Raw genomic sequence first — 14,561 nt, 5'->3', positions numbered from 1 at the left:
GCTACCTGTTACATATTTCAGAAGCTTTTCCAGGAGGATATAAAATACACCTCCTCTATTAAGTCAGCTACTTTATGAAAGAAGGAAACTAGGTCAGTCTGGCATCATTTGTTCTCAATAAAACCATGTGAACTGTTAATGATCACTCGTTTATTCTACTCAGTAACAGCTGTACTGGTTTTTAAAATTGGTTTTTAAAATTGGTTTTTAAAATTGTTTCCTTCAATCAGCTCTACTTCCCTGGGTTTTATTCCTTCCATTAAAAAAGGCATGATATTTGCTCTTTCTCCATTCCTCTGGGACTAGCCAGACCAACCCAGCTGATGCATGTCCTCTGGGAGAAAGGATATGACTTGCAACAACTTGCTATGAAGACTGGCCTTGTGCATTGTATTGGAAACCTTAACTGGAAGTGAATGGCCCTAAAATTATATCTGAATACTGTCAAGCAATAGCAGCCATCCAGTGTTGGATTCTGGACTTGATTGTGCAGTCCTGGAGAGGAGGGATATGCAGTCAGGAGTGGGTGTGCACAGAGGGTGCTGCACATGCAATTCATTCCCTAAGACAACTGTTAGGACTGTTTTTCTTCCCTTCTGCCCCTCCCTCTCCCTCTCAGGAACCGGCAGTGAATCGTGGTGTAGGAAAGTCAAAAGGCAATGCAGCCCCACCTGTGTAGCCCTGCTGGCTACCACAGCTCAGTCTATTGCCCCCAATTTGTGCCCACAGTACATTTCCCTTCCTAAGTCTATAGCACTACCATGTGAGTCTCTGAAAGCCACATAACTTTGTACAATAGGCTACATGCAGAAGTCACCTCTGAAAGCCAGAGGTGAGGAGCTTTAGGCTTAGGGGCCAAAAATGGCCCTCTGAGCCTCTCTGTTTAACTCTTGGGGCCAGCTCACCCCTTCATCCCAGCCTATCCCTCCTCTCACAAAGCCACACCAGCTCACTGACTGTGCTCCACACACTTCTCAAGTGCTTTTGCCTGGCCAGGACGTGTCATTGAATTGTGGCGATACCACTTGCTTACCTGAATGGTGGCTGGGAAGATGTGCTTTCTTTGTAAATCTACATATGACCCACTGTACAAAGAAAGAGACACACATCTGTTACACCACTCACATGTGTCCCCCAGAAGGGAATGTGGCCCCTGGGCGGAAAATAGTTTCCCACACTTGCTTTCAAGTGCTGCCTTGCGGCACAATGCCAGTGGCCCCTTCAAATATGATACAGTTATACTGGGTGTTAGGAGCATGTCCGCTATCTATAAGGTAGGCTCTTTGAACTGGTGTTAAAGGAGCGCATTTCCTCACTAGGCCTTTTTCTGAATGGGAAAGCTGTTTGAAGGCAGTGGGGTAAAACAGGTCCTGTGAGGCTGGTGATCATGAGCCATTGAGTAACTCTTTTCTCTCTCTACTGTAGATGGCAAGGATATGAAGGCTTTGTAGCTGTTCACCATCTTCCAACGTTTGGCTGTAGGGACTGGGAAGCGTTCACCACTGCAGCTGGCTCTTACCTCATGTATTCAAGTGCAAAAGAACCACTATCCAGGGTGCTGAAGCTGAAAACCTTTTGATCTGGACAGGGGTGCTTTGATTTGCTGCAAACAAGTGAGCAAGTCCGGACTTGGGAGGAACTACTTTGGCTACTCAGGGCTAGGATCAGGAATGCTGTACCAAAGAGTCACTGCCATGAATGCCAGAGATGCCATAGGATAGATACCCAGGTTGCCTCTTCGGATTAGGCTGCTCAGGATTAGATTTCAAACCTGTTTTCCAATACCTGGAATGAGCTAGGAATATACATAACTTGGAGCTGGCCAGTGATATTAGCGAGTACAGTAACCTTGATTTCTCTCTCAGACATACCACACCATCCATGCAAGACAAACACATGCCCACTTCCGAACACTTCCAGACCTAAGGAGCTGCTAATATAATTCACAATCCTGTGGGCAACAGAAACTAAAAGATGCCTTTAGCACATTATGGGCTACTGACCCCCAACTTAGCAATATGGAACAAATATAAGCATTTGGGTTCACTCCTTCCAGATTCCAGATGAATGCTTCCACTGCCATGTCACTTTATGGGAAGAGCTTCAGTGTGCACCATTTTGGCATATTCCAACCCACTGTGAGCCCCTGTGGATATTGCTAGATCCCTGAGAAAGATCCCAGAAGAATGGAAAGAAGATTCCTTAGGATATGGATATCCTGTATGTAGCTTGAGAGCTTTGTGCTACAGCAAAGACTCGGCTGTTGTTTTTTCAAAGCTATTAAACCAATTCAGGCAATTATTTATGGCTCTGGATTTTAGGAGTTCAAGGGGAAATATCTGGGCCTTGCTGAGAAAATCTGAAGCCCAATTACTCCCTTAATACAAAGTATTGCAGTCCGCATCAGTGAAGATGCACAACCCATACTGGCTTGGAACGTCGTCATGCCAACAGTTGCACAGACCAGTGGGCTATGGTGAAAGACGTGGCCTTACAAAGTGATCTATACATTAGTCTTCCACATTTTCAGCATAACTACAAGGAACGGAAAGTCAGATGTATTCTTGTTATGTTTAGGCTTTATGAACAGCTGTTGTGGATTTCACAAAATGGTGCTTATTGACATTTGGAAAGCCATTAGTACCTTGTCATGTGGATCTGTGACACTTCTCTAGTAAGCTCTACCCCATTTTCATTGGTGCTTTCTCAGTCTTTGCTTACATGTTAGCCTGTGAATAATCCCCCAAAATATAACTAATTCTTGTTATTGCAAAGGATTTCAAATCATTCTCTATAAATGATATGTTTATATTGTATGAATTGCTACTATTGACAATAGCAGTTCTTAGAGGGAGGTGGAATTATTATTTATTATCCAAAGAATATTTGCAATTTTGAAAGTAGCACCCAATAAAATTGACGGAGTGACTTTGATAACTCAGGGGTTCAGCTTCAGGGGTTATTTTTTGTTAGCACTGTAGACAAACACCCATCTTAGCTGAAATAAGTGAACAAATGCAGTTCCAGTTGCCATAACTCTTTAGGTCCACATTACCTGGCTACCAGGCTTACCTAAGTTAGGTTCAGCTTTGTTTGCAAAAACACACTGAAGTAACGAAAGATAAAAGATGACTGCTGATTTTTACTACTACTTTGCATAATGCACGATTAATTTATGGAATTCACTGCCCCAGATTGTGGCTTTGGCCACTAGCATAGGTAAGTCTCAAAGGGGATTAGAGATGAGAACATTTTACAGGGTCTGGAATGTGCTTATAATGCAGCCTACAAGGTGCAAGAATGAGTGAAGGAATCCCATTCCAAAGCATCCTATGCAATCACAACTCCTAGTGAGACGTTCTTGACCACTTATGTCAATGTGCCATCTCCTGTGCAAAGGTCCCCCTCCCCTCCATCACTTTCACAATCTATATATTCCCTTCTACATATTGCTTGCTTCTTGGAATTAATGCAGTTTTTAATTTGTTTATCCTAAATAAGAATATATATATGCTAATCATTGATTTTATAGATAGGTTTAACTAATCTGGTATGTTCAGCCCAGGCCAAAACTAAAAAATAAAATGGTTGTGTTCCTTACCAAGCCCAGGAGGGGGCAATGAAGGAGAATGTTCCAAAGGGTGCTGTTAACAGTATGAAGGGGACTAAGCCAATTAGTGGGGTTTTTTTTTAGTAATGGCATTTTCTAGGTAGGTCTTTTGGGCAATATAACCCTCATGCAGGAAATATGTGGTGTGTGTGAAGCAGTCTGCGGAAATGTTTGCCCTGTTCCTCCCATACCAGGCACAACAAACAGCAGCAAGCCTGACTTTACTGTACTAGTAAGCGTACACTTAACAGCAACAGTGTAAGACTATTTTATCTGTCTAAAACAGGGAGCCTACATTTTGCACTCCAGATGTTGCTATGTTCCAGCTTCTCTAACCCTCAGCCATCATGGCCAGGGATGATGGCAGCTGTAGTCCAACACATCTGGATGGCACACCACTGGCTACTCTGGACATACACCAATATTCCAGCTGGGAGTGGCTGTCTAGGGTCTCATGGAAGTTTTTCTCACCATCAGCTGTTACCTGATTCTTTTAACTGGAGGTGGCAGAGATTTAATCTTGGATCTTCTGCATTCAGAGCAGGGGCTGTTCTCGGTGAGTTGTGATCTCTAAAGTCAGTCAGAAAGCTGCTCCTGGTTCTCTGACCTAAATGATATCACCTGTTTGTTACTTTCGCATTTTGACAGTTCCTTTGAGGTGAGGGAATCTTAAGACAGTGCCAGGCTTTTTTGAAAAAGCAATGTGTGAAACATTTCGGCTAAACAGTGCTGTGGGTAGCTGTTGCCTAGGTAACACACACACACACACAACACAAATAAAGAGCAAAACCCTCCCAGCAAAACTTGCTAATTATTCCTTTTCGGTTATAACCAAGTCCTACATTCATCTGCTTGAAATAAGATGAATGGTGTCTTTATGGGCTGGCTTCCTGCCCCTGGACCCACAGAGTGGAATTGTTGCTGAAAAGATACTTGATTTAGGCTTGACAACACCTGATTTAAGCTTCAGCATAATGTGTACGACTGTTTTCCAGACAATAAAGACACACACAACATACCAGATTTTATCCATTGTGCTTGCATTAGCTCTGATCCAGCATCAACAGCATAATATGTCATCCTTATGTATAATGGATGCAGGTAATCATCTTGTCAGGGAAAGGATATCACTTTTTTAAAAGATATACAACTTCTTTAAAAATGTGCAGTAGGAGTGCTCCAGCACTGTATCTGCGCGCGGGGGGGGGGGGGGATAGTCACACTCAGCAAGAAAATTACTGTATTTTTCTGTGTATAAGACTAGGGTGTGTTTTTTTTTACCACAAAATTAGGTTTAAAAGTGGGGCTCATCTTTTACATGGGTAGTGCTGAGGGGTGTTTTCTTAATTTGGAGCCCCCCAAAATAGGGGGCGTCTTATACACAGAAAAATACAGTAAATACAGTCATACCTCGGATTGCGAATGTGATCTGTATGGAAGACACGTTCGCAACCCGCAGCGCCACGTCTGTGCACGTGACGTCATTTTGTGTTGCTGTGCATGCGCGAGCGCTGAAACCTGGAAGTAACCCGTTCCAGTACTACAGGGTCCGGCCTGGTCTGTAACCCGAAAACGCACAACCCACAGCGTTCGCAACCTGAAGTATGACCATAGACAAATAAAATCCAGTAAAATATATCCACTCCATTCTTCAGCTTGGCTATGACAAACTGTCAATTGGCTTCTCCATTTCCGGAACAATCTCTTAATAGCTACTCCACTTGGTCATTAAACGTTAGTGTAAACTCTGAAAGTGCCTCAAAGTGCTTAATTTGCTGTTTCATGCCCATCCCCTTTTTCAAATGTACCCTATAGGTAGGGACTGTGTTGTTTTTTAATCTTTCTGAAATGTCTAAAAATCTTTATAGGCAGCAGCAGTAGCAGTGCTCCTGAAACTGAAGAGCAAATGGTCAGGTGAGGGAATCTTAGACAGTGCAAACCTTTTTTGAAAAAGCAATGTGTGAAGAAGTCCAAACATTCCTTTTTAAAGTAGCACAGGATGAGCACTCCACTATGGTGGCAATGGAACCCAAAGAGCACACAGCCTCCCAATATAAGGTTCACAAAACAGGCATGTGTGTAATGCATCATGAGTGATGTCACAGGCACAAGTTGTCTGTGATACACAACTGCATACTACAAGGACATCCCTGTAGCAATGTGTGTGCTAACAGAAGGATGATTTGTGTTCCGCCAGTAATGTAACATAGCAGTTCTGAGTGTTGGGCTGAGAGATATCCCTGCAACCCAACCTTGAGGAAGTCATGGGCACAACAGCTGAATAGCAAATGTGCATAAAGGGATAATCAGAAAAAGGCCCTAAAATCCTGTTCTTTTGGCACTGTGTTATCCCTCTTTTTTATTTTGGCTGTTAATTGCCAGAGTACTATTAAATTGGATCGTGTGTACTGTAGAAACAGAGTCTCAACAAACATGCATGTAGCTATACCCATTTTTCTAAAAAGGCTACTGGAGCTTTGAATACTGCAGCAGCTGAGATTATTTTAACAGTTTGAGGAACCACTTGAAATTTTATTTCCTTACTGTTTATTGTTTCAGCAAATGAGCTGCGTTGCCTAGGAATTTTTGTCAGCTGGAAAGACATGTTGAGTGTAGCAACTTGCCACTGCCATGTGCCCCCTAATTTTTGTTTAGTTTACATATAATCCATACCCTACTTTTCCGCCTTACTAAATACCAGCTACATCTTAGGACCATCCTTGAGGAAGGGGGCTGGGTTTGCGATATGAGAAAGAGGCATATTTAGAAATAAGCATTTTCGGTCACGTGCTTCCTTCCTTCCTTTCTGTGGAAGAAGCCTGCTCAGGCTCGTTCGTTACATAATATATGCTTAAAATTGTCCTCTCTGATTATTTTCAATGCTCACCTTAATAGTGGTCACCATGAAAATAGGTTAGTAACCTAACAGAGAGTGAAGAGGTGCAGACTCCAAATGCCATGTAATACGTAAGCCCAAAGGAAGCACATACCCTCTTCAGCTTTGCAACACAAGCACGCTTACATCAAACATAATTCCTGCTCACGTACATGAATCTATACGTGTGCATGCTTGCACAATTTACCGATTTGAGAGAAAGGACTTTGTGTGGTTCCAAAAACTCCTGAGAGAGTGTGTTTCCAGTGTCCCAAAGAATCAAGTAAAGGTCAACCATGTACATACTTCCCATTGAAATCAAAAGCATTTTCGGAGCCACCAAGTTCTAGACACTGCAGGGCTTTGGGGTCTCTCCCACAGAATCAAATCCTGATTGTAAACATCTCACATCAACCGTCTATTGTCCTAAAGTTCTCCTAGAAAACAGATCTCCTTATCTCTAGTTTCTGCTGGAATCCTTCTGCTGGTAATATGGCACAGAACATGGGAACCTTGGCTTGGACACTCTTCCTATATTTATATAACAACAAGTTTTCATTTTCTATTAAACTGTTGGTTTGTTTTTGTTAAAAAAAAAGTTGTTGCAGAACTAGTTGGACATAAATGTCCCAAGTCCCTCCCAACGTTCTTTCCTACATAGAAAACTGGAAGTCCAGCCAAGGATCCACATTCCTGGCTACAGGATAGTGCTGATGGTCTCTTTAGGGACCCTTGTGCTAGGCAGGGATTTCAGATATTCCAGGTGCTTCTTTGTGTCCTCTTGGTTGTGCCGAACATAGTACACCACATAGCTGATGACTAAAGTAAACCAGCTGAACATGGTAACAAACATGGCGACATCCGTGGTTTTCTGGTGCATGTTGCAAAAGTTGATGCCCGAATCGAGGATATGGAGCAGTGGTTTCCCAGCGTACTCCTCTTGCACAGATGTCTGGCAGGTGATCTCGTTGACTGAATCGGGGTCTAGTTTCACTTCCCACAAGACTTCCTGCAGAGTACATTCACAGTGCCAGGGGTTATTGGACAGGCGGATCATGGCATTTAAGTTGACCAGGGCTTCCTTTGGGATCCTCTGGATGTGGTTGCCAGAGAGGTCAAGCAGCCGCAGGCCATCGGCAACCCCTTTGAACGCTGCAGAATCAATCTTCTCAATGGCATTTTTGGAGAGGTCTATCTCCTGCAAGTGGGCGAGGTGCCTGAATGTGCTGTTAGGGACAGAGGTGATCTTATTGGCATCCAGTTTCAAAAACATGGTGTCCTTGGGAATATCTTTTGGAATTTCATCTAGGTTGCTAGCACTGCACAGAACAGCTGTGGCTCCCGAGTAGTTGGTGCACTGGCACTGGTCTGGGCAGGAGGTACAACAACCGGAAGGGGCGCAGAAGAGGAGGCAGAAGAGGGCTTGAGACCAGAACAACAGCACAGGCCGAGATGCTTCAGCTGCTAGAAACATGCTGGTCATCCAATCAGAAGTGTGCAGTCCTGCATGGCTGCAAAGGCAAAGACAAGGCTCTCTCAAAATCTTTTGAACTAGGAATTCCTACCATCACACACCAGCCCCCAGCTATCTGCAGAGACATAGGTCCGGCCCAGCCATCTGCTCCTCATTCATTCCTCTTGTCTTCCAGAGGTGGGTAAGCAACCCAAATGAGTGCTGGATTAAACCCTGTGGAGGCCCCTAGACAGTGGAAATCTCGGGGGGGGGGAGGCCCTCACTTTGAACTAAGAAAGCTTGATTGTAATTTTCTTTCAACATCAAATCAATATTATTTTGACCCATTGTTGTAGGGCCCATAAGATGGTGCTTACTCTGCCTATTTGGTAATCTGGCACTGATCCCCATGGGGAAGACAATATGAATAGTTTTTTCTAGGATTCGTGATTCTCCGGTTCAGTCTGACAGCCGACCAAGCACCTGCTGTCCTACAAAGTTTGAGGACATGTTACAAATGCATGTTACGAAGGCCTGACAGCCAGCCAGCCTTCCTTCCTTCCTTTGCTGGAACCATGGACATGGGCGAGGGACACACGAACAAATGACGACAGAAGTTAGCCCATATGGCCTTGGCAAATACATGCTCCCCAAGCCACATTGGCTGAGAGTAGTACAAACACAGGTCTGGCACCTGCAGTGGAAGCAGGAGGCAGGGGTGCTTAACTGGTTTTGGATCTTAGCTGAAGAGGACTTTAAAGATAATCTAGATATTGGTGTTCTTCCATTTAGAAAGGGCAGGGGACACGTGAATAAATCCTGTTTTACATTTGAATTACGTTTTACTGGCTACAATGCAATGTGTTCTGACATTTGTATTGCACCGTCCATTGTAAATTTTTTTTATGTGAGGAATTTTCTGTGTGGCAGTTAGTTTAACTGTCGCTCAGGGCCTTAACTGACACCTATGAAGAAAGGTTGGTATTAGAATTTCCAGTATGCAAATAAAGGATTGAATGCACATGTTGATTGGTGAGTGCAGGTTTAGAGCTTTCAGTTAAACAGTGTGATTGGCTGGGACTGGAATGGAAGGGCCAGAAGAAGCGCATATAAGGTTGGCTGCTGGTCAGTGGTTAGTTAGTTGCCCGGAGACAGCTGGAGGTGCATGGTGTCTGTGGAGTTAGCCAAAAGGAACAGACAAAACTAGAGGAAGAGGAAGGAAGACCTGAGAGGCAGGTAGAGCGGCTTGGTGGCTGAAGGACAGCGGAAGCATTTGGCTTAGGGTGAATAGAAAAGGGGAGAACCTGCCAGCAGCACTGAAGGGAGAAGGAAGAAGCAGCTTGAAATGCTGGACTCTGGTGACTGGCAGGAGTAGTGAGGGAAGATTGTGACGGCAGTACAGCAAGACAAACCAGTACTTACACAGGTCAGAAAAAGGATTGGAAAAAGTCCTCCACTACAGTGTTGGTGGGGATTAACTTGGGTGGAGAGAACAGAAGGGCAATTTGGCAAAAGATTTTTATAGGGAAGCAGTTACTTCCTTAAAGCTGTCTTCGCTTAACATTATAGTTGGATATAAGCTGTTGATATTTAAACTGACGGTAACAACAAAGCGTATACTACAGCACTATTTTAAAGTAACCAGCTAAACTTGTGCACCTTATAATCTTGTAGGTCATAAAGGTAAAGTACCTTCGTTAAATGTAATATCTGTATATTACTAGCTTTGTACCAAGCCTATCCCCCAACCTTACTGGGTTACAGGAAAGTTAAGGGTTCAGACAAAGTAAACGAGACTGAATGAGCAACATTGGAATGAGAGATGGGTTTTGTTATTATAGATTAAGTAAGGAAATGCCCTGCCCTCCTTTCCTCCACAGGTGGCTAGAAGGAAATGGGCCTTCTCCCCTGTTATCAGAGAGGTATTAACAACAGCATGCTTCTGTCACATCCATTTAACCAAAGGTTTTCCCAATAATTAATGCTAGGTTTTACAATCATATATTTTTCTGATATTTGTATTTTTCAAAATAGTTTTAATGTATGCAGGAGCAACCAGTGCTGTGGTGCCAGTCTCCCTCTGGGCAGCAGCAACACTGCCAAGTGTGGCAGCAGGGGGGCAGTGTTTCAACCTTACCACTGTCTTGTCCCATTCAGGTAAGTGGCAGCACCACCCCACCCATTCCTGAACATATTTTACATTGTGAACTGCTTTGAGATTTTCTTAATAATAGTAAGCGATATAAAAGTCCTTTAAAATATATTAAAATAAATAAAATGTGTACCCTCTGCAGAGGGAAAAGCAGCCATGGAGGGCAATGTGGAGTGGAGAAGCGATGAGTTTGAAAGGGGTTAGGAACTCCCTTAACCCCTACCACACCTCTGCTTTTAAAAAAAATACCCTTCAGAAGTATTTTTTCCTCAATGAAACCAGGTCTATTGGGTTCGTCACATGCATTTTGCATAACACTCAAATATTTATTTGAATCATGTTCAGAATATATTACCAACTTCGTATGGCTGTTGATAAAATGACCCCAATTTTTAAAAAATCAAGACACTGAAAACTGCATAACCGATGGCCATTATTGTTGCTGTTGCATTTATCAATCCATGCCTCAACCTACGCTACTCATAGCCCATTCTACACCACAAATTTGTATCAGTTTTATACAAGCTTAACTATGATGGATGGGAACTGTAATCTGGGGAAGGGTACTTACAATTCTATGACATCTCTAAACCTTCACTCATAGAACTACAATCCCCAGAGTTCCCCGAGGAAAGGAAATGACTAGGACTGCTACACTACAGCTTAAGTCTGTAGTATAAATGTGCCCTGCTAGTGGCCAGCTGGGATCTAGAAAATTGAAGTTATTTTGCATTTGAACGTCAGGGCATTATGGGGTGTTGATGCCCAGCTGTAAGTATCCTGTTATGGATCTCAGTCTTTGTCTGTAGTGATGATGACGATGGTGATGATGATAGAGGAGAAATCCCCTCTATCTCCGGGAGAATCCCGCTGCTTCCCCCCTCCCTTGTCCTACCTAGGACCGTTTTCAGCGGCGGCGTTCCTTTCCCTTTAATAGATGCGTCGTCGAGGGAATTCTGACAGGCGCAGCTTTTCCAAGCTGGGCAAGCGCCGTGACATGACAAGAGGCATCTGCTGCTTTCCCCACAACTATTAAAGGTACATGAGTCATAACGCCCAGAGGTTTGGCCATCCCTGCTGTAAGCCCAGCAGGGAAAGAGGCTGATCTCTCCTTTCCCTCCAGGCGATGTGAATATGACACTAAAGATCTCGCTGCAGCATCCGCCCACACGGCGCTTCGTAGACTTCCGAGCACGATGCCCGCAGTGCAAAAGCAGCCCGGATCTCGGAATCCCGCTTTGCAGGGCTCCGAGAGCCTCGCCAACACTGCTTTAACTTAGATCGCTATGGATCCCATCCATCCTGCAGATCCGTCCCCGTTAAAATTACAGGCTGGCCCTCCCCGCTCCGGCGCACCCCTCCCTCCCTTCCCCAACCTGAGGATGGCGTGCAGGCGCGTTACCTGAGCGGAGGTCACTGGAGCCCACCGGACGCGACTGTGCCAAGTTTCTCCCGCGCCACCAGCGCAGCGCCGCTCTCCTGGCCACGCCCTTAGTCGAGGGGGCGGGCGCAGCCCGAGGCGGCGGCACCGCGGCGAGGACTTGCAGCCCGCTTGCGCGCAGGACTTGTTGCTGCCATCCTCTCGCCTTCCTCCCAGTCGCACGCAAAGCCGTTCATGGGGGCTGCCGGCTGTAATTGGATAGCGCCTGCTTGTCACCGACAGCCTGGAGGGGGGCATCCTTGGATTTTTTTAAAGGGGCAGCTGCTGCTCAGGCAGAAGGGAGGCTCGCCTTGCCTCGCGCTCCCAGCCATATTGCGCTTTTACGCATTTGGAAAGCAGATCCGGGGAGGCCAGAGAAAGCCGCCAGTCCTTGTTGCGTCTGCTGTCGAGCCGCCGGCTTGGCTCTCGCTCCGAACGCCGCTTTTATTAGCTACTCAAATGCCATCTGTGAAGTTGCATTTCAGCCCTCGTGTTGAGAAACAGTGGCATGGGATGGGGATCTCGCGTCTGCGCGCACGTGGCACATGCATACCCGGCATGTGTTTGCAGGCCGCCTCCCGACACCAGGGAAAGGTCCACGACAAGCGCCGTAGGGCGTGAGCCCCGTTTGTCTGGCCCAAAGATTTAAAAGGCCGTACAGTAATTTATAGGCACTTACTACCATTCTACGTAATAGAACTTTGGTTGCAAGTCCGCGGCGGGAAGGGATGCACACACGTGTGTTCGGATGTGTAGGGAATTTTGAGAGGGAAAAACCTTTATGGAAACTGTCTGGCGCCTGAGGCCTGGAAGGACTTCTCATTCTATATACTGCAGTTAAGCCTTTTTAGATGGGCTGAGAGATGTCAGTGTGGTCAGTAGGCTCCTGTTCAGAGGCCCTTTGCTGTATAGCTGCCACATTACACAATATTTCTGGATCTCACTTAAAAATATGCAGTGTGCAGTATACTAGACCAGTTGTCATTTTCAAAACTGCACTATTTGAAAGCTGTAGATTTGATTATCAAAATTGTATTTGTATACTGCTTTTGTTTGTCCATTTTCAACATTGCAACACTACCGAACTATTCACTGGTCGCAGGTGTTAAAATGTTGTTGCCTAAAATCTACAAGGGAGGAGCGCACTTTGGCACTCTGGTCATACTTTTGAGCTTCCCATAGGCAACTTGTTGGCTTTCGTGAGGCCAGGATGTTGTATTAGATAGGCCTTCAGAGTGCTTTTTGCAAGAGTCTTTGTATGTTCACACACTTAAACCTATCTTATGGCACAGGTGTAACCAGGATTTAGGGGGGGGGGCAAAACACACACATGTCTTGTTCCAGAACTGAGCTACCTGCAACACAATTGGTCAGTTCATAAAAGCCATGTGTATCACTTATCACTAGAATGCACCGAATCATCATCCAAGTGACCTCAGCAAGCATTTCAATTTCAGATATTCTGATTAAAATACAGTGGTACCTCAGGTTAAGTACTTAATTCGTTCTGGAGGTCCATTCTTAACCTGAAACTGTTCTTAACCTGAAGCACCACTTTAGCCAATGAGGCCACCGCGCCGCTGGAGCACGATTTCTGTTCTTATCCTGAAGCAAAGTTCTTAACCTGAAGCACTATGCAACCTGAAGCGTATGTAACCCGAGGTACCACTGTAACTAAAAGTAGAATAAAATAATTTACTTGATTTTAGGGAGGCAGCTGCGCCCCTCCCCCAGCTACGCACATGTCTCATGGACTCAATTTTAAATTGGGCCTTTGAAGCCTGGGTTTTCTAAGAAAAAAGATGAGTGCAATCAAAGGTGTAATTTTAGGCTGAATGCACTTACCCATTCCTGTGCACAAGTGTTTCTGCTGTAGAGTGACCTCTTCTCCCAACTGCCACCTTAAAGGACATGCATACATAGCTCCAAACTGAATGCTGATGGTTTTTCAAGCACCTGTTTGTCTTGTAGTTTTCAACCACTTGGTTTATTTCAAATTTGTTTAAAACGTTAAAGCTGGTAAGCTTTACTATTAAAAAAGCACTTTAAGATGGGAGGAATGGCTTTGTTATTTGCATGAGCCAGTCAGTAGTGATAAATCAACATGTGCAAATAAGGCTTTTATTGAAAACCAAAACAGGATTACTCTTGAGCTTGATGTGGGGTATACTATGGAGGGGGACATGCACAGTAGGTTATCTGAATCCTCCAGATGTGTGTCCATAGTGGTCTCACTGCTAAAATTATATCATCTGGTCACAACATATTCACGTTTCATATTCTCTGGGACCAGCCCATCAATACAATTGTATTAAAAACATGTCTTCAAGTTCTGTCTCTTTCATGAACCTTCCCAGATTTGTCTCAGGCTTTTAGAATATTTCTACATAAAACAAGAAATCTGCAAATGAATGGGAGATCAAACTACTTTGCAACAGATTAACAGAGTAAAGCTATTGAGGAAAAACTAGCTGCAGTCTTGACAGTGTATTATACAATCTTCCCACCTATAAATAAAAAGCAGCAGCATTAATGGAATCTCTGGCATGGATATATCAACACTTGGCGAAAGCACAGCTTTTTATTAAGCAGCAGCAGAGCAATGTGAGGCATAAGCATAGAATCCATTAACATTAGCACCATTGGACTAACATGAAATATCAAGATGCCCCAATATTAAGGTGAGTATGAGGAAGAATGTGAAGTAGGAGCACTACAGTCCAGAGAAAATTCAGAAGCAAAAACATTTCAGTAATGGCATTTGAAGCAGTTTCTTCTAATTAATTTTACACATAATGGATTAGTGGTATCTTACAAAGAAGGATTAGACCAGCACCATTTGGAATTGTGAAAATGCTCATGGGAATACTCTTTGTAAAATGTTGTTTCTGTGTAATGAGTACTTGTGAGCAGGCACCATCTAGTCACTTATGCATTGCCAAAAGAGAGGGCAAACAAAAAGGATTTGTCTGTGCAAATTACCTCCATTGAAACAAATGAGGTTTGTAGTGTTGTTGAAAAAGAATTCAGAGTGTATCAGAACACTAATAG

At 44.2% G+C, this 14,561-nt stretch overlaps 2 protein-coding genes and 1 long non-coding RNA gene across 7 annotated transcripts in view; 2 read left to right on the top strand and 1 right to left on the bottom strand.

The window, feature by feature from the left end:
- TSPEAR (thrombospondin type laminin G domain and EAR repeats) overlaps positions 1 to 2,938 on the top strand; it is a 38,018-nt gene extending 35,080 nt beyond the window's left edge. For both annotated transcript variants that reach the window (XM_081910406.1, XM_081910407.1), the window contains one exon: positions 1,426 to 2,938. In XM_081910406.1, the coding sequence (XP_081766532.1) occupies positions 1,426 to 1,579 (154 nt within the window). In that variant the 3' untranslated portion in view covers positions 1,580 to 2,938. The remainder of the gene's footprint in view (positions 1 to 1,425) is intronic.
- A 1,683-nt stretch (positions 2,939 to 4,621) lies between these two features.
- Positions 4,622 to 12,984, bottom strand: LRRC3 (leucine rich repeat containing 3). 4 transcript variants are annotated; one of them, XM_081910590.1, is made up of 2 exons: positions 11,493 to 12,984; positions 4,622 to 7,996 (listed from the first exon to the last, which is right to left on the bottom strand). In XM_081910590.1, exon 2 carries the CDS (start codon positions 7,966 to 7,968, stop codon positions 7,183 to 7,185), a length of 786 nt encoding a protein of 261 aa, XP_081766716.1. In that variant the 5' UTR covers positions 7,969 to 7,996; positions 11,493 to 12,984; the 3' UTR covers positions 4,622 to 7,182. The 4 variants fall into 4 exon arrangements, with proteins under 4 accessions (XP_081766716.1, XP_081766718.1, XP_081766717.1 ...); XM_081910592.1 differs by lacking the exon at positions 11,493 to 12,984 and adding an exon at positions 10,986 to 11,081; XM_081910591.1 differs by lacking the exon at positions 11,493 to 12,984 and adding an exon at positions 8,778 to 8,901.
- Positions 9,965 to 14,048, top strand: LOC309369642. The gene is made up of 3 exons (XR_014168210.1): positions 9,965 to 10,095; positions 11,028 to 11,128; positions 13,868 to 14,048. It is a non-coding gene; the product is annotated as an uncharacterized lncRNA (long non-coding RNA).
- Positions 14,049 to 14,561: the final 513 nt, after the last annotated feature.

Source organism: Podarcis melisellensis, assembly GCF_964234715.1.
Source record: "Podarcis melisellensis genome assembly, chromosome: 5".
Taxonomy (NCBI): domain Eukaryota; kingdom Metazoa; phylum Chordata; class Lepidosauria; order Squamata; family Lacertidae; genus Podarcis; species Podarcis melisellensis.
Note: the sequence above shows the minus strand (reverse complement) of the source record. Positions and strands in the feature narration are given on the sequence as shown.